Source organism: Chroicocephalus ridibundus, chromosome 5 (genome assembly GCF_963924245.1).
Source record: "Chroicocephalus ridibundus chromosome 5, bChrRid1.1, whole genome shotgun sequence".
Classification (NCBI taxonomy): domain Eukaryota; kingdom Metazoa; phylum Chordata; class Aves; order Charadriiformes; family Laridae; genus Chroicocephalus; species Chroicocephalus ridibundus.
The window spans coordinates 5,862,996-5,886,392 of NC_086288.1; the positions used below are offsets into that span (position 1 = coordinate 5,862,996).

The 23,397-nt window shown below is 42.3% G+C and overlaps 1 protein-coding gene across 1 annotated transcript; it reads right to left on the minus strand.

The window, feature by feature from the left end:
• Nucleotides 1-1,009: 1,009 nt before the first annotated feature.
• ZGRF1 (zinc finger GRF-type containing 1) lies at nt 1,010-22,760 on the minus strand. Its single transcript, XM_063336621.1, has 27 exons — nt 22,723-22,760; nt 22,523-22,603; nt 22,342-22,398; nt 21,688-21,873; nt 19,138-21,322; nt 18,730-18,812; nt 17,965-18,063; nt 16,677-16,782; nt 16,484-16,590; nt 16,128-16,278; nt 14,506-15,158; nt 12,849-12,987; nt 12,107-12,291; nt 11,490-11,677; nt 10,773-10,912; nt 9,799-9,945; nt 9,133-9,247; nt 8,048-8,307; nt 7,058-7,217; nt 6,310-6,387; nt 5,320-5,467; nt 4,237-4,364; nt 3,782-3,905; nt 3,187-3,363; nt 2,946-3,080; nt 2,520-2,781; nt 1,010-1,214 (listed from the first exon to the last, which is right to left on the minus strand). Exons 1-27 carry the CDS (start codon nt 22,741-22,743, stop codon nt 1,099-1,101), a joined length of 6,231 nt encoding a protein of 2,076 aa, XP_063192691.1. The 5' UTR covers nt 22,744-22,760; the 3' UTR covers nt 1,010-1,098.
• Nucleotides 22,761-23,397: the final 637 nt, after the last annotated feature.

A 23,397-nucleotide genomic window follows, 5' to 3' on the forward strand; every position in this document is an offset into this window, starting at 1 on the left:
CAGTAATTTAAAGGCGCTATTCAACCCTCCGCTGCTCCTTCTTCTCCCCCTCCCCGCTTCGCTCCTACGCCCCTCTGGCTTCTCCCGGCCTTCTCCGGGCTCCCTGCCGCTGCCGATGTCCCGCCCGCTTCCAGGGTCCCTCCCAGTGCCGCGGACCCCCCCGGTGCCAATGTCCCACCCGGTCCCCGCCTGCCAATCCCGGCCTGACGGCGCCACCTGGCGGCGGGTTAGAGCCGCCGGCGACGTTAAAATGGGCAATTCTGGGTGTTTTTCACCCACGGGCGGGGACACCTCCCACCAGCCCAGGCTGCTCCAAGCCCCGTCCGACCGGGCCTTGAACCCCTCCAGGGATGGGGCAGCCACAGCTCCTCTGGGCAACCTGGGCCAGGGGCTCACCACCCTCACAGCCAAGAATTTCTTCCTCAGATCTCATCTCCATCTCCTCCAGTTTAAAACCATGCCCAGTTTGACCGTGTCCAAGCTTAGCCATCTTCTCCCCCCGGCCCCGATTCATACGCTCACCCCTGAGCCCCCTCCATCCAGCCCCAGGAAAGACCATGAACTTCTCTTGGCGTAGAGTTTCTGAGACAATAGCACTCCATAAAGTCATTCCCTTTTCTTTTTTTCTGGAGTGATCTTATCCTAAAACCTGTAAAAAAATCCAGATACAGGTCAATGCCTTCTCCTTGAGTTGTGTCAGCATCCAGAGATTTAATAGACTCAGGCCCCGTAGTATTTCTTCTAAGCAACTACTCTACGTTTTATTTAGCCTTTTAATTGTTTGAGCCCCACTCCTTCGTAGCTGCCACCCATTTCTAAACATGCAAAATGACCAAATCATCCTAAACCATGATGTTACACACACATCTAATGTGTGAAACAATGAAACACCAATAGTACAATTCAGTCATGCAGCAGGTAAAGTTGCTTTATTAGTTTTCCATCCTACAAACAAGGAGTCCAAACAGAAGTATCAGTGCACGGATACGCAAACAAAAGTTTCCCCCATTAAATATAAATATTAATCTGCAATCATCCTGATAATTTATATTTACAGACACGCAGTTCCTATTTTCTCCATGAAAATAGATGCACGGTTTAGTTTCCCTTTTTCTTATTCCGTTCCTCCTCTTTCCGTTTCTCCAAATGAGACTTCAGAAGGTCGTTCAGCTGCTGCTCACACCGGCTTGCGTGCTGTAATCCATTTTCCCATCCTAAAAGCAGCAATAAACAGGACAATTACGTCTCCCTTCACAGCATCCATCATGCAATTCGTCTGCGCTGATGCAAACGCCTGTTTCCCCAAGATTAGCAAATGGCTGTAATATTTCTACTTGGAAAATGGTTCTTCTCAGAGTTTGACGGGTAATGAGAGGCCTCTTTTGGCGGCAAGCAAGCAGGTAAATAACATAATTACTCCCTTAGCACCAATTCTTGCAGTGATCTGTTGATCAGCGATGGCGGGAGTCTCGGCGGGTCCTGGGGAGTCGGATTCCGCCAGAATTTAATTGAACGTACTGGAAAAATTTGGACACCGTTCCATCTCTCACTTCTCTACTTCAGAGAAAAATCACCAGAGGAGGGTTTACGATGAAGGGCGATTAATGCTTTGAGACACAAACCGTCCCATTTCGAAAGGGGACTCATTCCAGCACCAGAGGGAGAAACTATGACCTCTCTTTCCCAAATATGTGCGGCGCAGAGAGGAACGAAGAGGCCGTTCGGGCATTTTAAACACCTCCTAGTAAGGCTGCAAGGGGCAGAGACAGGCACCATAAGGTTTTTTTGGGTTGTTTTGCTTAGGCAGCATTAGCTTTCGAATAAGTAAACGCTCAGTTGCGGTAAGCCTCGCAGCAAAAGCGCTGAAATTGTAAAAAAAACCCTGATTTTTCAAAAAAAAAAAAAAAAAAGCCACTGTATTTCCCTCTGTGGTGCCATACAACAAACGTGTATTCGACACGAGAGTGACCTGAAAACAAAGCAATCGGGAATTACTCGGCAAAGTCACCTGATCCCCAATAGCACTGTTATTTTTCCAGCAGCTCAAAGTTTATCTTCCAAAAAAAATGAGCCCCTAGGTGCAGAAAGATGCTATGGTTTTTTTTTTTTTTCTTCAAGTACTATGCCTTCGGAAATATCGCTGTATAGAAGAATTTGTTGATAACTGGTTTCTGGCCAGGTCTACTAGGTGAACGCAAACTGGGAAAGGGGACTGGAAACGCGGCAACGGGTTTCAGAAAAAGAAGTCCCACGACTGGGTACCAAATACCCTTCAAATACAAAACCAATCTGCGGATAAGAGCGTGAAAATGCAGCTTGCGCGCTTGCAAAGACTTGCATTCTCCTGCAATAGACTATTTTTTACGCAATAAATATACTGGCTTATATAGCATGCACACTGTGTACTCATTATATAGTATGTATAGTGCGTATGCGCTATAACATATAAAGCGTATTATACCTAGTTTAATTAAAGATGAGCTGCACGGTTTCAAAAATACAGGAAAAGCGAACACTACCTTTGCAGCGATGAATTACTCTTCCCCACAGTCTGTTCTTACTTAAACAGGCCAGATTTCCGACAATCAACAAATGCCTCTTGGCTCTCGTTAGCGCAACGTTCATTCTCTTTTCCGAGTCTATGAAGCCAATTTGTCTCGTTCTTACACACGACAGAACGACGATCTCCTTCTCGGCTCCTTGGAAGGCGTCTACGGTGGAGACCTGGATAGCTTTGACTTCAAACGCCTCGGAGCGAGTGCCGCTAAGCAGATTTTGGATCTGTAGATAAATTAATATGGAGTTCATACGAGTTAATGCCAGTCACAGGCAGTCACGGTTGGTTCTCACTTCTAGTTGACTCTTCCTATGTGAAACGGAGCCCGCGTTTAGAACAAACAAGTACATTGAAGGAAACGGTTTTATCGATGGTGGGTCACACAAACCTTACACATCTGTGATTTATAAAGAGTAATCACACCAACTGCAGATCCTTCGATTCCACTCGCCATCAGAGCCTGGAGGAGCTTGACTGTAAAGTGAACTTCTGCCATGTTGTAAAAGCTGTTGTCTCTTTCGATCTGCGAAGAGGGAAGAAGATTTCCAAGTTCGCTCTCGCAAACAGAAACAGAAGGGAGGAAAAACTACGATATTGACCATTTATAGAAGAAATGCTTAAAAACTTACCTGCTCTTCCCCATTAACACTGTAAAAGCATAGCGTTGGAAGCCAGTCCAATAAAGGACTTCTGTCTTTCTCGGAAACACCATCTATCAGATGTCCTTCGTAGAACAGCTCGTTGGCTATGGCACTAATAGCAGGGTGACATCGGTACTGTGTCCGAAGAAGTATTGGTTTATGTCCCTAAAGAGTTACGATACAGAAAGCGTGACTAGGAAAAAGATTTGCTACGTGTTTTGCAGCGCCAGCTAGGTCGAACAAGAAAAAAAGGGGAAACAATTCCTGCAGTCTGCTGGCTGAACCGCCGTACATTTACATCAAGACGACTTCGAACAAATACCGTACGCCCCGATTCTTCTACCTGGACTGGAAACTGCACAGGAAGATCAGAAGGCAGAACTTGCCACTCTTCCAATCCATTCTCGTCTTACGTTTGTTACGCTCACACATTTTGTGCGCCGGGAAAGCAACATTTACAGAGGAAATGCACTAGAACGGAGTCCGCTTAATTAAAAACCAGGCTGAAACACCGATCCTCTGACACCTAAACCAGAACTCTTATTGTCTCCAGCGGGCCTACAATTTCACCCTCCATACGTACCATTAAGCAAAGCCGGTCAAAGAGAGTCTGCTCCAATCCCTTTTCATGCACGCTCTCAGACCCTTGAATAGTGGGCGGTAATTGCTTCGGGTCTCCAACGAGGACCAGCTTTTCACACTGAAACCTCAAGAAGAATGTGGACACTTAAGACAGGAAGTTCTAAAAAAGGATACCGAGCTACTCGTAACGAAAGCGTGGGTTGTGTTTGCGTATCACAGATTGCTTTCCATCGGGCTCCCTCCTCCATCACCCTCTTCCCACAGTTCAACCAACACGGTGACCCAAGGAAGGCACCTAAGAGCAGGCCTCAATTGAAAACGCCTCAGCTTGTATTTTAAGGTAAGACCTCGGAGTTTGTGTTCTTAAGACGACGTGCAGGTTTGGCAGTTACTTGAGGCTGCGTCACTGCTAACTGGAAGGTATTTCTCTGCCGAAATGCCACAGGAAAGCTGTACCTTGCGATAGGAAGGAGAGAAGCAGGTTCAGTCATCTGACTGCACTCATCCAGCATCACCACGGGGAACTTCAGAGCGTTCAGACACGGGAAGGGGCAGGCAGCACACGTCACTCCAATCACTTTTACCTGCGTTATTAGCGAGGGGGAAAACATTAAGATCATGTAAAATGCAGTCGAATAGGCCTAAATTAATTTTTAGCAGTTCTACTGCATGCCACGTCATGTCTCAAAAAAAACCAATAAAGACATTTTAACTGCCAATAAAAGGCACTGTGTGTGCACGGGGATGGATCCAAGGTTAGCATTTCCTGTGCTTGGGGTGTTTATGTGTTAGAATCGCTCACAGATTCGTGTATTTTAAGACCAGATCCGGTCCGGTACTGAGAGACTTCAGATGATACAATCTGCACAAAACTTCTGAGCCCCAAGCAGCAAGAGTGGCAACAGCGACCGCTAGGCATACGCACAAGAACCAGATCGCTCACATGTGCTTTGTTCTTGCTCTCCAGCAGGCTGAGAATTTTCGAGTCTAGGACCGAGGAGAAAAGGCAAATAACTGGAGAGACCAGAAATTGAGATGTTTTTTTCTACAGGAAGTAGTAATCTTAGAAGGTATGCGCTTTGATTAAAAGGTGCTTAAAGCATACTTGAAGTCATCTTGGCAGTTGATACTCGACTCCAGGATAGATTTAGCTCCATCCTGATGTTTTACCTCTATGGCTACGTAAACCGTAGTTTCAAGGCGACGGGGCAGATGAGCTGTGCTCAGAAATTTTTCCCTCCCCAACTTGTAAACTAGATCGGTAACATTAAATCAGACTGCAATAACGTTCAAAAAGGGTTTCTGTCTCATATCGCTAAACAGGAACTGCAAGCGCAACTCGGAGAAGTCGTACGGAAGTCAGACACTAAGCTATACCCGTGCAATCAAGCCCATCCGAGTCCTGATAATAGTCATTTTAATTTTCAAAACTTTAGGAGCTTGGCAGGCGTGAGAGGGGATTCCCAGTTCCCGTTCGCCGGGCCCTGTGGATAAGGCACAGCGAATCCCCGCTTCCCCATCCCGTCACTTGGGCCGTACCTGTTGCAATATGGTTTTATTGGTCCCCAGTTTGTGTTGCTCAATGCTCTTCCTTACATATATTTTTTCAACTGGAGTTAAGTCTTCTTTCATGAGAGCAAGCAGCTCTTTTAGCTGCTCATTTTCATTCCCCGAGCCAGCGTGTAAACTTCAGGAAAAGATTTTACAACATGCATTACAACGACTGAAAGAGAACAGTGCTCTCAGTGCTCAGCGCACACCCAATGTAGGAAAAATAATCCTACTTTATACTTAATGGTACTTTACCACGAGGTACTAACCTCGCCCGACTCCAGCTGAGACAGACTTGTCTAATACCTGTTATAAACCAGACCTTTATCCCCCCAGCTCAGACCCTGCCCCCCCAACCAGAGACACACGTGCAGGAAGTCACTTCTCCAAGTACACGGCTGATTTCAGAGGGGAGGAGAACCAAGGAGGGGAAGTTTCTCATTCTTATACCATTTAACACCCTCAGGACGCCAAGGAATGGACGTTTCATCTTTATTCATCTTGAACTTTCCTTCCTTCTCAGAAATTGAACGTACTGTCTAGACGGCTTGCTTTTAAGTAAAGGACAAACCCCGGAACTCTATAGCAACGATAACTTGGGTTAGTACCGAACTCATGAGGAGTTGTCGTTAATTCTCTGAAGATTAAGTTTACAATTATTTCCTCCTAGTTCTTATCACTCCAGCAGTACATATCTATTCCAAGTCTGTCTGTTTTGCTTTTCCTCCTGGTGTACGTTCCCAAATCGGTAACTGTCATTATTTAGCTCTCCCCTACCACTTAAAAACACAGTTCAGCAACAAGTGACATTCCCAAATCGAGGTAACATTTCTCCACCGTGCCGGGGGGAGGAAAAAAACCCTGAGACAGGCATATTACAACCACATTTTGAATGACTTCAAAATAGTCATTTTGCAGTCTGCATGCCGTCATGAATCTTAGAATCGCTTCAGATCCCTCCAAGATGAAGATTCTTACCTGTAGGGAAGAATTGCTTTGGTGATTTTCCTAATACTTCCCACTCTGATAAAATCCTCGAATCCAAGATCGAGTAGACTTCGAAGAAAAAGAAATGATAAACATTACAAAAAATATAAAAAGAAACCTTGAACATTTTAAGAGCGGTTCTAAAAAGGCTGAGAGGCACATCGGAACACAAGGCTCTGTGATTAACCAGATGAAGTAACTCAGGCCACAATTCAAGCAAATCAAAGTAAATTACCTCATCGTTACTTCTCCCAAAAACGCTTAACGCATTTACGATTCTCCTCTCATCAATAATCTTCCATTTGATCTTTCCCTTCCTTCCTTCACCCTTCCAAACCAGGAGTTTTATTTCATGTTAGCGTCATGCCGAAGCTTCCCAAGTCTGACTTCTCTCTGCCTCTCCCTCTCTCTCTCCATCCCTCCTTCCCCTGTCGCGACCTCCCAGCGCTTCCTGAGCAATCCTACTGCCTCTCACGATGGATCGTCATAGTGAATTTGATGAGAGAAGAGCCCGTTATTAGTCTCATGTGAGTTCACGCAGCTAGCCTGACGCGGTCTTTTAGCATAGGCGTGCCCGGCAAAGGAGCAACGGTAAAATTAAAGCTCCTGCGCACATCTTCTAAGGAAAGGACGCGATCTTTCTGAAGTGTTACAGTGGAAAGATCAACGCAATTATCTTTACCATTTAAGTGCATTATTCTTTTCGGAACAACAGCCTGTGAAAATCTGAGTAACGTACCCCAGCAGTATCCTGTCAATGGCGACGTTAGTGGAAGAAGCAATCAGAAGTTTCCAGGGAGTTGGCCTCGGACCCTCCGTAGCTTCACTGCTTTCGAAGAGCTGTACCAGGAACAAGATCACAACAGACAGCAGATAGCTCTTCCCAGCTCCAAAAACACCTGGCGATTTGGAAGAAAAAGCCAACGTTACACGTGAAAAATTTATAGAAGGTACAGTTTTATTCAGTTGTTGTAACTTAAGGTTACTGGACGAAATATTATGCCGTGATTCCTGTAAAAACATTGCACGTGCTTACTTCAGCAGCTCTAAGTATGAAGGGGCAACGAGTTGGCTTACACTTCACATGTACTGACTGCAATAAATTTACAAAAAAATACAGAAGAGAGGAAGGGTAAGGTATTCTTCCTAAATTTTCTGGTTGAATACAGGCATTGCTTGCTAAATTTATACAATAATTTTGCAAAACATGACAAAAAGTGGTTTCAATATGAAAGGAAGTCTGCAGGCAACACTAAAATGACTCTGATTTTGTGAGCGGATCTTGCTAGGAAAGAACTAGACTTATTTAAAATCCTGCAAGAGGCAGGATGCAAATTCAGCCATCAAAAGCTCCGTGCTGACAGAATGGATGTTATAACGTCAAGGTCATTATCGAAAGGTATCATCCAAAAAAAATGGCTTTTCAGGAAACGCATGAAGCTGGTGAAGACAGCAGCGCTACAAAAGAGTTTAAGAGGATATTCCGTACACAGAGGCAGTTTATTCAAGCTCATCCTTTGCGCTACATTTAAAATAGGTCAACATTTACCTAGACGTGAGGATTTCCCTTTACATCTGCCCGAAACTGTAAATATATGATTAAGGAAACAAGCCCACTGTATCATCACTGAGAGAATTTAGGGATATTTCACTAAATTACGGCATTACACATTAAGTAGCATTTTTGCAAAGACGCAACAGCAGCAAGCGTCAGTTATTTGCTATATACCACGTATGATCGTGATCGGGAAGATCTGACGTTCTTCCAGCGGTTTGGTATTGTCACACGAGGTCATCATCTGAGCTATCTGAACCAGTGACGTAGCTTGATCCGGGTTCAACGAGAACGTTTGGATCATCTTTTTGGCCAGCCCCATCGCCACCTCAGCGCTGACCGGTCCGTGCATCATCGCGTGTTTCAGGCTGACGGCAGGTGGAATAAATTTTCTTCTGTTGACTCTCCTCGTAGCATTTTCGGCATCAAAATTCCTAAGAAAGATACAACGGTCCAAAGCTGCGGTATAATACTGCGTAGGTATAATTTGTATCTCATGGTTCTGATATTCTTACTCACCTGACATTGAAGTGCTGAGGCTTTATGATTAACAGTGACATAATGAAAAGTTGCTGCCCGCCCTGCACCCTGACATACACCTGGGCTGGATATTCCTGCCCCTTATGACTTCCCTGGGTGAAGGCTGGATGACATTACAGAGGCTTTTGGGTTTTGTCATTCTTGCTCCGTGGCAGCGAGACTGACAGAATTAAGCGGGGGTAGAAGGCGGCAATCAGAGGTAGCAGGGAGTCATTTAATCACTTGTTTTACATAGTGAATCGTAAGGAGTCTTGGAAATATCCCTATATCGCTCCAATTCTCCAAGGAAATATTTTATTTTTAGGTTTCGTGTCAAGCGATCCTAAAAAATGGGAAGGAAAAACAGCTCTGCTGTAAAGCGTAGAGCATATACATTAGCTTAACAGAGATCAGCCAGTGACTGTACCATCAGTCTAATGGTTGCAATAACGCCCAAGATGAGTCTCTAGGTTGTAAAACACGGGCTGCAGGTAAGTTTTCAGCAAAAAAAAAAAAAACCCTACAATCCCCGAGTTGGAGTTAAGCAACCGACACATTTTCATTTCCGTACAAGTGTAAATTGCATTGCCGACAGTTCGTTCCTTGCACTGTTTTTTCCCCCATTTTAGTTTTCCTCATCCACTTTTTCACAGGGCAAAGTCAACGGTATTCTTGTTGGGTTTTTTCCTGTACCTATCGAGATATTGTACACTCACAGCAGCGCTGAAACGGTAACTTACTTTTTTAGTAGATAGGGTATTAGTGGTAGCGTAGCCGGATTGAAGTGCTCCTCCATATTTCTTAAAGAGGTAAGCTCACCGCTAGCGTTACAAACCAGCAAGGCGTGAACACACACTGCAAAGGCCACAGAAAAATAAAATCAGGAAAAAAGTGAGCCAAAACTTCAAAACGTCTAGATAAGCTAATTACAAAATGCCAAAAAGACTAATTAGCCTCCTCAGCAGAAAGCAAGTTACCCAGTTACCATGTCTGATTGAGTACTAGAGATGAGTAAAGACTATTAGCCCTTCTTTTCAAGGTGCATTACTTGGAAGTATTTGCGATTCCAACATTAGGAACGTTTTGGGAAGGAAGCTGAGATGAAAATCCTTACTCATTTTAAAAACACTCGAGGTATTAGGTTGCTTTGGAATTCAGGAGGTGAATTTTTTAAGTAAACCATCTGTATCACAACAGCTAAGTAGATGTTTTCTTACAAGAGAGAAGACAGGAACATAAGAACACCCGCAACGGGCCAGACCCAAATCCCATCTAGCCTGTTTCCAAAGCGTACAAAAGGGGATGCCTAGGGGAGAACACGTATTCGATTATATTTTTCTGAACACGCTGCCAGTTTTCCTATGGTTGTTTCCCCCCAGTTGTGAATTATTTGGTGTGCAACTTACTGTTGGATCGCCAGTTTGAGGGGCAGTAGCCTTTCAATGGTAGTAATTCTACTTCGTTGTTGGAGGACGGTCCAAAGAAAGCACTACTCGCAATGAAAGTATCCAGGGCGTCAAAGGTCAGCGTCTTCGAAACAACCCAAATATCATCTGTCAAAAGAACACAGAGCTCTCGTTTCCTTTTAAAGGAAACAAAGCCGGACAGAATAGCCCAGCATTTACTATGCCGCAAATTAAACCACCGCTAATGGCAAAGCAGGGGGTATTAGAAAGTCCTAAGTAAGTGTTAGTTCAGTTCGAAAAGAATGAATAAATAATTTGCAGTTCTTCTAGTATCTATTTTCTGAAATGGATAGTGACTGTCAGGTTCTCTCCTGGTGCAGTTAGCATTTGGGAAACCTGAAGTACTATCAATTTTGAGAATATATGGAACAAATCACTGAAGAATCCCACAAATCTAGTTAAGCGCTCTTTTGCCAAAGAACAGCAAACCGCTGAAATAAACAGACATTTTTCCCTTCCCTTTCAAAACCAACACATGCTGGAGCCTTTAAGTGTTCTGTTTTATTTGGCACGCCCGATGAGACAAAAGCTCACTACGCTATTCCTACACCAGGTATGGCCGAGCACAGCCAGGGAGATTTCAAAGTTCGGAGCAATAATGGTGTAGCAGAAATGATTAAGAACTTGCCAAGCACAAGTTTTGCCTATGCCGAGCTTCAGAATTTAAAGTTTCAAAACCCTGATTCGTCACAACATTTCAGAGTCTGTGCATAAAGTGCGCACGGACACGCTTGTTTCTGCCTAATTTCCTTTATATCGCTTTCAACAGCAAATTGAACAAACTGTGAAGACGGGGGTATCGATTCCAAAGTTACTGAAGTGAAGTGAACTACCGAGACTTTAGATTACAAATTAAATCTTCAGAAGGCACAACGTGACACGGACAATTCTTTCGATGCTGAAGATTTGGTTACCTTTGCTATAGAGAGAATAATGCTCCTTTCTGCTCAGTTTGAGGTATAATTTGGTTTTGGAATCGGCATCAAATCTGGCAGGCGTATTCATAGACTTCTTGAACTTGCTACACCGCTGCGCCTGCATTTCAAAGGCTTTCCTGTTAAATTGTAAATTTGAGGAAACGTATGTCAACAACCGGCACATTTTGGATTCACCGCCCAAAATAAGAAAGCTCCCCAGACTGGACCAAATTATACAGCACAAATCTTGGCCGTTGCTCATCATCTTACATGACTAAGTTTTAAATACATTTGCCTCCACTGCAAAATACTTCTCATATTCAGCCATAATCAAATTGTTTCCCCTACGGTTGAGCAGCACAGAACAGCCTTCGATAGAACTTCTACCATTAAAATTTGAATCACTACGAGAATAAACCTAGTTCTCTTATGAAAGATTAAACGAACAGTAATTCAAACACAACGATCATAAGGGATTTCATTAAGCAATCGATCAAGTCGCTAGTAAGCGCTTTTGACTCTTGCTGAAAAGAGCGCGGACCTAAAATGTCAATCCTGTGACTATTATTCCTTCACTAATTTGGCTTTTACGTTTCTACATAGAACTGGAGCCTCTTTCAAGGCGGTGGAAGTCCCTGTTAAATGCTACCGGAATATTCGTAAATCCTGCCCTTCACCTAGCACCTGTGAGAAGCGGCGAGCATTGCCGAATACCTCACCAAAAGCTGGCATCCCTCATAGAGAGAAATCTTTTGACTTCTGAGGTACGTCCCGATACTTTTTACATCACGAAGCACTACACTAGGTCTGGATTTTATCTGCGCGGGGTTCACGTCTTCTATCCACTTGAAAAACGAACACCGCTCGGCTTTTGGGGCATCACAGGCATAAAACAAACGACCCTAGGAAAGGAGAAGGGGGGAAAAGACCATCAGCACATTAAAACGAACAGAAAAGTGTAAAGCAGTGGCCCACAGAAATAATCAGGTAAACGCCCGTGCTTTCACTGTGTTTGGCTGAAAAGCACAAGCGCGTTCCCGGACCTCTCGGCTTCTGAACCCGGTGTGTGTACTCGCACCTTACAGAAATCCCACGTGACCCAGAAAATTATAAAAACAGGTCTCTTGGCTGCTTCTCTATGGAGAGAGCTATTGCTTCAACAATTCTGGACACTAGTGGGTACTACAACTAATCTTAAAAGTCATCTCTATGAAACCACTTCAACCTCCAACTGTAAATCCTGCAGAATCGCCCTGTAATTGTTCACACAACTGGGTCTATACACCAAACAAACATCCCTGACTGTAAACAACCAAGGAATAAAACAGCACCTTGTTTTGACCTTCTTTTTTAACCGTAACAAGCTTCGCAGGACGCATGTGATTGCAGAGCGGAACGCAGCTTTCCTTGCTCTCACTCGGCCCATCTTTCAGCGAAGTGTAAAATGATATATCCACTTTTGAAAGAGCATCGTGCAATCTTTGTGACAACTCAAACAGCATTATGTTTAATTGCTCTGGACATAAAAAGGAAAATAAGATTAACAAGCACAGCCTTAAAGTGTTTACGCAAGTACACAACATCCGGAGAAACACATTTTCCTCTGAAACTTTCAACCCCAAATCTAAATCAAAATGCTTAAGCCGAGTCCTAGAAGAAATCACGTGTCCTGCAAAATTCACATATTGCATATGCAGTGAATTTGTTTTAACTGCTTTAGTTTAATTCAAATCCCGTTTAAGTATATGACTCCAAACAGTCCAAACAGTAAGTAACTGTATGTAAAAAAAAAAACCCCCAACAACAACGTAACAAAACTTGAAATGGGAATGTAAGGTCTGGTGAAGTCTGCCGGGTTTTCTGTTTGGCTGCGTAAGTGTATCGGTCTTTTGCTTTGTCTTTGCAATTTGGGGTACAGATTGCATATGTTTGAGCACATATATTCGAACTCAAACGCACACAGCTGTTCCAGATGATGCTGACGATCTCTCCCCCTCTCCCCCTGCTTTTGAAGCCTCAGAAATACACTGTTTAAAAACGGCAGCATTTTACACGGCCTGGCGTTAAACGTACCTGTCAGAGCAGCTTTAAAAACCTGTTTGTAGTGAACATGAGACGGAAAGACAATTGGTATGGAAATCTTCCTTTTAGGAAGATTAGCATATTTTACTTTATCCACATCAGGAAAAGACAACTCGGAAATTGTTATGTCCTAAAAAAAAAAAAACCACAGAAGAATAAATCATTGAAGCTCAAAAAACTCTGGATGAAACAGGTTTTGATAGATAGAAACTGCACAGATATGCCAAAACTATCATTTTTTTTCCTTTCATATATTGTGCCCTCATTAATAAGTACAATTCAACAGAAATAATTCAGGATCTCAGTCCACAACCAGAAGTTTCAAGACGACGACTGGCAACGAAGAATCAGTTTTCTAACAGCAAAATACAAATCCCCGTCACCACAAGTGGCTGCAGACTTAACTGTACGTACAGGAGCGTGTATTCAATAGAACCACCAACAGGAATAAAACGAAGTACACCCGGAGCTACAGCATGGAGAGCGTGGACTGCCCTTTCGGATGTACCATCAAGTTCCAGTTTGCCCTTTGACAAACAGCCCACGTTACTAACAACCCAGGTAATGCTTTCAAAGGCTTTGGAGTAAACGATGTAATTCAGATTCACGTTCTCAGCCCTGGACACGGGGAAGGGGCACGCAAAACCTCGTTTTCGACACCATTTCTGCACAGAAATAAATCCAACAGATGAAACCGTAACAAAGGTAGCACAGAGAAGGACGAATCAGACTAGGGAGCTTTGGGAAAAGTGCGCGTACCACAAGCTATCCCTGCGCCTGCCATCCCAGCTAGTCCCGAGTACCTTCTTCCACCTACCTACGCTGTGGTGGGCATCATAATGACAGCTCTCTTCATAAGCTTATTAAGATCTGATATAGATGGATTTTTTTTTAATATATATACACACACAGTGTATACCAGTGTGTATATGAAATATACTTGTTATTTCCACACCTGTTTCACATGAATTTTACTGTACAAACACTTTTAAAGAACTAGAAAACAGAGCACTCTACACTTGCATTAAAAAAAGGAAAAATCTAACATTTTCACTAACTTCCAAACATAACCACTGAACAACTTCTGAAACCTGACTTGTGGTTGGTTTGGGTTTTTTCCCCCCCACACTTTGACTCCGTTTAAGACAGCCTACTGGTCACAAACAGCTGTGCTAATTTTTAGGCGCTCATTCAATGCCAAATTATTTTCCACAATCAGAAATGAAGAAGTTTAAAATACTTTAAAATCAGAGACTAAGCTTTGAAGCAAGATATGAGGGCTCGTGAAAACGATGCCCATTTCACAATTAAGAAAAACGCTCCTTGAAAACACATTCTTACTAATTATAGATGACAAAACGACCGAACAGCTTTTACTTGGTCTTCCTGCCATCAACATTCCTATTTAAACCTGGCAGCGTGCGTGCCAAGGAATTACCTTTAAAAAAGGATTGGTCACAGCACTGAAAAAAATGTATTAGCAGCTGCTGTTCTGCAGCGGAGACTCTTGTGTTAATACATTTGTAGAAACGTTTCACCCAATCGTACTGATAATATCCTGCAGGAAATCTGATAAATGCAGTCACTTTGTCCAAAAAAAGCCGTGTTTCTGTCACTTATAACTGTATGTGCTGGAACAGCTACACACCTGGCCGTCTCCTGTTACAGCGTGGCAGCTCAGATGACTCAACACCTTTTGTGTAGCTTCAGCCAAAGGTGTCTGACTTAAGTGCAGGGAAAGTAACTTCCTCTCTGAAACCAAATCTCGGCTGCGGGTGTTGGCACAGCATTTACCAAGCAGGCTCTTTGCTGTCGGCGGAGGTGCAGAGCCAGGAGCACTTTTATCCACAGCAGCGCTCTCTCCCCTGTCACCCAGCGGCATTCCAAGGACCTTCTCAGCGCAGATGTCACCCGTCACTTCCCCATCATCGCTGTTTTGAGTTATCAAGTCACTCTGAGCACTGTTTTGGTATTTTAGCCACTTGCTTTGTCTGTACCGGGAACTCGCATTAGGGAATGCTGCTTCTACGGGTTCCCTTTGTCCGTCCTCTGTATCCTTTCCAAACACAGAGGTTTCATAATTTCTGTCCTCAGGGCGAAAAGCCCTAATGGGAAATACCGCTGACTTCTGGCCTAGAGGGGCTACTGAAGAGTCAAAAGACTGCCCGAGCTTCTCGCCGTCAGGTGGATAAACCGCGTCAGGAATCTTCTCAGTGGCAGGAAAAGTAACAAATGGTGTTTTAACTGCGGGTTTCAATCTTGAGAGGTTGCGTTCCTCCGGATAGCTGGATTTCTCCCGGCCTGTAGGGCAAAAAACTCTCACGAGCAACTCATAGCACTTGTGGATGGCACATTAACTCCAGGTGTACAAAAAAATACTAAGATAAGGAAAGAATTCTAAGGTCTTCCTTCTACATCCTGTCTTCTAATTGGCAAGCTCTTCGTATCATGCCTGTGCAGTACTAAATTTCCACACGACACGAGCGATTTCAACCGCGATTGTTTCAATGCCTAAATCCCTATATTCCGAACACCTTTCTGTAGACACTCGACTTGTATAAAAAGATAACGTTTGGTAGAAATTATTAAAAAATTATTGTGTTTGGAAGGTCATTAATCTGATATTCTTGGTAGGGCAGCGACAGCTGCCAATTAGAAAACATACAGCTTAACATTTGCTCCTTTTTCCATAAAGAACGCCCACAAAGCCGCGTGAATTAATGTTAACCAATGTAGATAAATAGGTTTCTAGTACCCCGAGCATCTTTTGGACTAAATTCATGACCAATAAGCAATGACAGTCATTGATAGACGTCCAGTGGAAGTGGGTTAGAGGACAGCTCTATATGGAAGAAAACTCAAAGTAGGTAAATAAATCAAAACATTAATATGAATTAGAAGCTTAGCTTACAGCCTTCCCCCCCCTCACCCCCCAGACTAGAAGCTAATTTTTCTTTATAAAAATTAAATCATTCTACTGCAGTCTTTTTCAGGAGAATACAACTGGGGGCAGGAGGCATGGAATTCAAGGCTAGATCAGCTGGTTTGGAAAAGAGTGTTTAAAATAGTGCTTGAAGTAGTAACGCACACGCCTATGAAAAGCATATGACAAACACAAATCAAGTTCTGTAGTTACACAGACACACGTCAGTGTATTTCAGCACGCAGGGTAGCCGTCTATTACAGCGCAACTCACCGTGCTTCAAAAACCCTCCGAGATGTTTCCAGCAAAAATATTGTAAAGTGCAATGATAAACTATAATTTCTTACTGAGAAAGAAATGCGAACGTTCTGGTTCACTTAGCAAGATCCCGCCTATCAGGGGCTCCCGGATGGCTCCAACAGATTCCTCATTTCCTGAAGCTGGAGAAATTGTAGAGTCGGGATCAAGCGTGGAAGTTGGTTCTACTGATGAAATCATCTACAGATGAAGAATTAACACGTCAAGTGAATGACTGGGGGGAAAAAAAAAAAACTTGATTATAGCTCTTCTGTCACTATTTTCTCATCGTTTCAAACGACTGAAATGCCTCTCAGCGTTAAGATAAAACAGTTTCAAAAATAACGAGATACTACCACACAGGAAATAAAGACGAAGAGGTCTAGAACAGACAGTCAATTCACACCTTGTCAGGTTCCCATGGAGTCCACTGCCTTTGTCTCAAACCAGAACGTGAAGGTGAGCCTGACACTGTCCACGGTGGACCTTCAGAATACACATTCAACGCCAATGCTAGGAAAAACACGCCAAGGACAGAAGTCATGCAGAATAATTGTTCTGAGGCCTGTCACTGCCATTCTGTTTTTACTTTCACTTACGGGACAGATCCGTTCTTGACTCCGTAATTACGTTAGACTCCACTTGAAGATTCTCTTCTCTGATAAAGTTGAGATCATCCTCATGAAGGCTTCTTGAGCCTGGAGACTTTACCAAAAAGGTATAAGCAAAAACTTGTCAGAAATTACACTGTTTATCCTCTACATAAATATAATCTTTGCATCAATCTTATTTCTAAGTATCTTATTTCTAGATATAAAGTTTTTTAGTATCTCTAGCCCATTCTGGAAGTAAAAAAAAAATGAAGCATCCATTTTCTTCCAGCGTTTTAAACACCAAAATATGGACGGCATTAGAAAAAACAGTCTATATTTAACACTGCGTGTCATGTTTCTTTGCTTCCAGAAGAAACAGAATCATAATCCAAGACAAAGTTTTAACCGTTGCTTTGGAACTCTTAACAATTACATTTCAAACCCAGTCGAGGTGAATGCTATGCCGCTAACACCGGGAAACAATCATTACATTTTGCAAATGCACAGTCCTGTGGCAAAGATGAGTTAAAACAGATTTAACCACAAAGGACTGCATTCGGTTCTTAGGGATTTTGATGATTGTAGTATTCCAAAAATGACCTCTCTTTTATCCTCCATTTACAGGATACTGTCTTGCACTAAGGTTGCTAAGAATAACCTTGAAAAAAAAAATTTTACCTGTTGGAAGCCAGAAAGGACATAATTACTTGAAAACAGGGGTGACAAAAAGCTCTCAGCTGCAAACTCTGGATTATCTGGGTACTGCTGCCATCCTAGCCGCGAGCAGGGAGCTCTCAACATTATCTCACTAGCTGCTGATCCCTTTACTTGGTGCCCTTGAAACGCAACAGGCTACACGATATATTGGAATTATCATTAACTGAAAGCAAGTACCGTTCTGGAACTATCTACAGTCAATAAAGGTACTTTTCATACGTACAACAAAAATAATGTTGGAAACTGTGGAAGAGAAAAAATAAATCAATGCTTTTCTCTTTCTTTTTCTCGCACTCCTGCAACTCAGCAGCAATAAAGTTTTTGCACAAATCTATCAACAGAATATTAATATTCTCATGCAGTATGTTTAGTCTTATTTTTGTATGGTAAAATTTGAGTTTAAAACTCTCAGTGGAAAACTTCCCACAGCCAAATGTACTAAAGAGTGATGAGAAGCCCATTATGAGACTGGTTAAATATTTATTAGTACTTCTTGTAATATATTGCAAACAGTAAACCACTTCGTTGAAATTTAAGAAACACTATTCATTATACTTCAGTTGCACGGAATTTGTACCTTTGGTTGGCAGCCAGATATTCCAGGATCTCTTTGGGCTGCCACTACTGGTTGAATACATGCCTCTGTTTTCTGTAATAAGTTGTCCACGCAGTTGGGCTGCATATAGAAGTATCAAAAGCTAATTAGTTTAACAATTTTATAACCATTTAAACTGAAAAACTAAGCTGTATCTTGTATTCATACAAGAGAAAGCGTTTTAGATTACAAACTTTTCACGTGGAAGCCCGAACAATCCACAATAGAGTAAGAAACTATGTTTGCTTTTCGAACAGGACAGGAAAAAGAAGAATTTAATCTGAAAATCTTTCTCTCACTTTGGATGGGTTGAAAGAAAGAGATTAATAATAGCATTGGACAAAAATACCAACGCGAAGCATCAGACACAAACAGATTTGCCAGTATATTTCAACCCAAGTGATGAAACTCTTAGGAAAGCCACACATTCAAAAACCGAGAGTAAAAGAAAAAATAGATGGTAAAAGAAGATGGGGTAGGGAAGGAAGGGATGTACCAGAGATGCGATACTAAACCTAACTAAATATTACAATTTGCATTAAGTTTCTTGTTATGTATTTCGCCTCCTGAACATTTATTAGCAACAGTCTACAAGAGGACATCTTCTATCAGCTTCTTAGTCAATGCCTCTAATCAATTTCTAGCTCAGGCTCCATAGTTTCATAGACCAGGAATTTTATTCAAGAAGCCTGGTGGAAAATGAATTTATCTTGGACAGATAGATACATACAGTCAAAAATCGGTTACCATAAGGCCAGAAGAATCAAAGTAGGAACAGGAAGATGCCTGTGCACTTTCTGAGTAAGGCATTTCTGTAAACTCTTTTATAGCTACAAGAGATGGAAAAGCATAATAAGTTACTGTTACAGTATTCTTTTTACAGGAAAACATCTGAATACTTACTGGCTCGTAAACCTTACCCATGCAAATAATTGCATATTTAGGATTTAACTAAACTACAGCAGACAGACACAGACCCGGAGCCCGCATTGTCGCTTTGAACACTAAAAAAAAATTGCATGAGGGAACCTTCCTAACACATCGCTCCAAAAGTATGATTTCTGGATATGAGTTGTCCAGCAGCGGAGATAAGAGGACAGGAGTCAAATAGGTCCAGTCATAGAGAATTCACTTTAAAATAGAAGCTGACCTAACCTTCGTCCTTCACAAGGGGCCCAAACATCTCTTTAGAAGTCTCTGCCTCACGTAAAACGCTATTATTTTCCTCCATCTTTTGTAAGCTTTCTAATGCTGTGCTATGTTGAGTCAAAGCTCTTACAAGAGCGATATTGTTTACCAAGTCGGAAAGAGATGACGAATTTTCAGCCATTGCCCTGCCTTTCAGGCAATCCATTCCTATTCCTTCACCTTGGCGGGCTTCATGAAAGGCATTTACCATCTCCATATTTTCAGACTCGGTTTCACCTATCGCCGTTCGCTCTGGAGACGAATGGTCTTTTCCAAATGGATAGGCAGAACTCATGGAAATTAGACTATCTTCCTTACGTGAAACGCCAAATGCCGTTTCATGGTCTTCTGCGCTATATCGGAATGAGCCATAGCTAGGATCTGATTTTTGTGACAAAGCCAGCAAAGGACTACCCGGTTTAATATCGTCACTCTTAGTACCCCAGAAGTGTTCTACATCAGCACCTGGGGATTTCATGCGTCCAAGCTGTATAACATCATCTTCAGTCATTTTGGTAGAAATATATGAAATAGTTTCCGTTTTCTCAGACATACTGGTTTTAGGGTGACATTCAGTAACATTTGTGTCACCAGGCAAAGGATCAGAGGGCTTGCTTTTTATCCACACTGTGTCTTTAACGGCATGTGCTGCACAGCCAAGAAGATCCTTCTTATTGTTGGCGGCTTCGGTACTCGATTGACTTTCATTCATCTCTTTTACATTGTGTCCATCACCCAGAAGCTCCGCTTCAGATCTGGTCTGCTTTGCGGAGCCTCCTGCAATTCTCCCTGCATCTCCAACGCTGGTGTGACGACGCTGAGACGGTATCCCCTCGGCGCAGTGGCTTCCATCCTTCTCTCCATCAAATGTTGAACATTTGACTTCTTCGTTTTTACTGTGCGTCACCACTTCACAGCGAGAGCGAAGTCTCAGCGCAGCATTTTGCGCGACAACATCTCCCTTTAAGCAATCCGGACTTGGTGAAAGCACATCTCCTTCAGTGAGCTTATTCACATCTCTTTCACACAGGGCTTCATTGTCAGCATCATTAAAATCAAAAGCCTCCATTAGATTAAAGTTAACCTCCATCACCTGTTCATCTGGACCACAGTCTTTGTCATGCATACGTAATTCCTCCTTCACCATTCCAGTGTCAGTCAGTGTTACACCCACAGAGAGCTCCAGGTCACCGGGCACTCTTTCCGGGCTTTGCCTTGGCTGAAGCTCACTTTGCAACTTCACTGATGAATTTTCATTCACATCGTTAGTCACTAAATGCGCCCTGTACCTAAAGAGATTTCTTTCAGTTGTGATCGGACCCACTGAACGCGAAACATCACCTGAAGATGGGACAAACTGACTGTCACTCATGCTACTTAGGGTGGACTCAGGCGGGAAGAAACTCTTTGTATTGCAGGGATCTTCTAAGTCCTGACTTAAATTATTTGCCTTTTTGACACATGTCTGTCCTGCGACTTCTTTATCACAAGGTTGCTCAGCTGAATTTAGAAACATATCAGCATTCCATTCCTTTTTATCATTTACAGTTTCCTTCACAGGAGAAAAGTGCGTAATATTTTGCGTGAGTCTTTTGGCAGGGTTGCCTGAAAAAGCAGGTAGGATGGTGCTGTTTTGGTTATATAAGCTACCTGCGTTTTCTGATGCCTGAAACCTAGAAAGACATTCTGTGACTTCAGACATCGTTTGCTCTCTGCATCCTCGTGTTGGCTTGGACTTCAGAAGAGCTATTATCTGTGCAGTGCTCCTGATGTTGTGTGACACTGCCCCGGGACCAGCTGTCTGACTACAAGACATGGCGTGCCCGGTAATTAAAGGAGATTCTGGCTTCACAGTCGACCGATCAGCGTTTCGCTTCTCTGTCTCCTCATATCTGTCAAGAAACGGAGCTGAAAGCAGCGAGGAGAGGGACATGCGTTCTCTATCATTATCCGTACACGCATCTTCACGAAAGTCCGCAGATAGATTTGTTCCAGCATCCTTCTTGCAAATCGTAGAAAATAATGGAGAGGTGGTATAAAACTTGGATGGAAAAGCACCCTGACACTGCTTAGATAAGGGCAATGTTGTTGGGTTTTCTCCATCTCCCATTGTTGGTATTTTCTTTTCAACCTGGCGCGGCCCTTGGAAACCCTAGGAGAGAAGTCTTAAATTAATTATACTCAGAGATCAACTTCACATTTTGCAATAGAACATTGAAAACAGGGCACACCCCATAACATAGATGCTAATCAAGTAGCACATGACAATTCCACAGGTGTATAGAAATAATCTCAGGCCTTTGCAATTTTCACTGCAGTTTTAGCACTAGCAATCCTGCTACACCAAACAGATTTAGTAAACTCAAAAAAATAGCTACTGGTAACACATTCTGGCTTAGAGTTGCAAAAAAACTAGTAAGACATCATCTATATATTTACTGCTCATTAAAAGATGTGCCCTTTGAGTTTTAAAATGCACGTTAGCATCAGGCGTAACTTTTGAAAACAAAGACCTACTGAAAACTTCCTTTTCAAGCCAACAGAGAGATGTCTTGGAGGCAGAACACTGGGCTTTACACCATTTCTGTCCATTGCCGGAGTTTCTGTGTTCCGCGGCTGATCTTCAGCAGATTTTTCACTCGCTTTCACTGCTTCAACTGTGATCAAATATCGTTCACTTTCTAAATTATCTCCAGCATTCACCTAGAAAAGAGAAGGCAGCAGTGTGTAGATAATAGTGCTATAAAAGAAACAGTAAGTCTTCTAAGTAAATATTGTCTTCTAAATACTTAAGATGTAGAAATTTCAGATATCTACACCCGGTAAATCACAGCTGCCGTATAAATACTTAGATTAAAATAGACTTATACTACCACACATTAGCACTTAGCCTCAAATTGGGTTTATCTAATACTTCACTGCAATACACTGCTTTTACCGAAAAGAAATAAAATTCTATAAGTGCTCTACATTGGTTCTGCAAAAAGAGACTTATCAATAAATAGCAGCTGTTTTCAATTTTGATCATTTGCATTGCAACAGACTTTCATTGCCACATTAAGATAAAGTACTCCCCTCATTAACACACACACTAGTTTTAAATGCTTCCTGAAAAACAAACCACTAACTACCATAAATTTAAGAATAAAAAACCCTCCCGAAAAAATATACCTGAGATTTTATAAAAATACTCTCCAAGCATTGTCCTTTATCATCAAACAAGATAGCCTGCAATGAAAAAAACCAGAATTTTAAATACCTCATTTTATTTCACAGATAACGAGATTGCTACTGACAGTCCAGCAGCAGCAGAAGATATTAAGCCATCCGGTATTAAATCTGAATTGTTCACCTTATTCCCGCCAGTTCTAATCCTCAGCATTCCATCTTGCCATGTCTTTGATTTTTTCATTTTTTGGTGAGTGTATAATACCTGTTTTAAGTGCGTGAAATGTTGAAAAATTAAGCAAGAAAATATTTAAATAATGCAGCCGCTGTAGCGCTTTTTAGTTTATTTCTACTTAGTTGTACACAGTGTTAAAAGTCACTTACAGTAAAGTCTTGAGAAGCCATTGCTTGGGCAAAACAGTCATCCAGCAACTTATTTCACAAATATTCACATCTTCACACAGCCTGAGAGACAGGGAAATATTCAGAATATACAGAATCCAGTCGCAAAGGAAATGTATTGACAGAAAACAGATATCAGTTCACTTTTTTAGTATTTTTTCCTGAAAACAAGAGAGCTAGACGCAAGACATTGTCAAAATGGTGGAGTATGGCCGATGTGAGCATTTTAAAGAGAAGCCTTGAAAATAACGTAAGAGAAAGACTAGTGGTAAAAAACCAGCTTTTTTATAGGCGCCAATGTATTTCCTAACTTCCAGGGGAATTCACTCATTTAAATGAATGGCTGGCAACTCCGAAACCACCAGAGACCACACTGCTATTCAGAAGTTTATTGACTCCAGATGCGTTCATGCATGTTTAATTTACATTAAAGATAACCGACTCTCAAAGTCAGTTACCCGTGAAGCCAAGCCTCTTTATGTATTTAAAGTTAGCTCACAATAACTTTTATGCTAGCCTCTGATAACGAAACCAGACACAAATCATGATAAAAGCAACTCATCGCTGCAAACCGTGACTTACTGCTGTTCGATACGCGAGCACTGCAGTCTGCATCAGTGTCTGGAGAGCGGCACTTGCCACGTTAATTCAACCCAC

What these genes read in the sequence shown, in the direction of transcription:
- ZGRF1 (XM_063336621.1), bottom strand. Translation starts at nt 22,743, where the DNA reads ATGGCTTCTCAAGACTTTACT. An exon ending in TGGCTTCTCAAGACTTTACT is followed by an intron (nt 22,604 to 22,722) that starts GTAAGTGACTTT and finishes CACTTAAAACAG; the next exon opens with GTATTATACACTCACCAAAA. An exon ending in ACGTTCGCATTTCTTTCTCA is followed by an intron (nt 15,159 to 16,127) that starts GTAAGAAATTAT and finishes TTTGCCCTACAG; the next exon opens with GCCGGGAGAAATCCAGCTAT.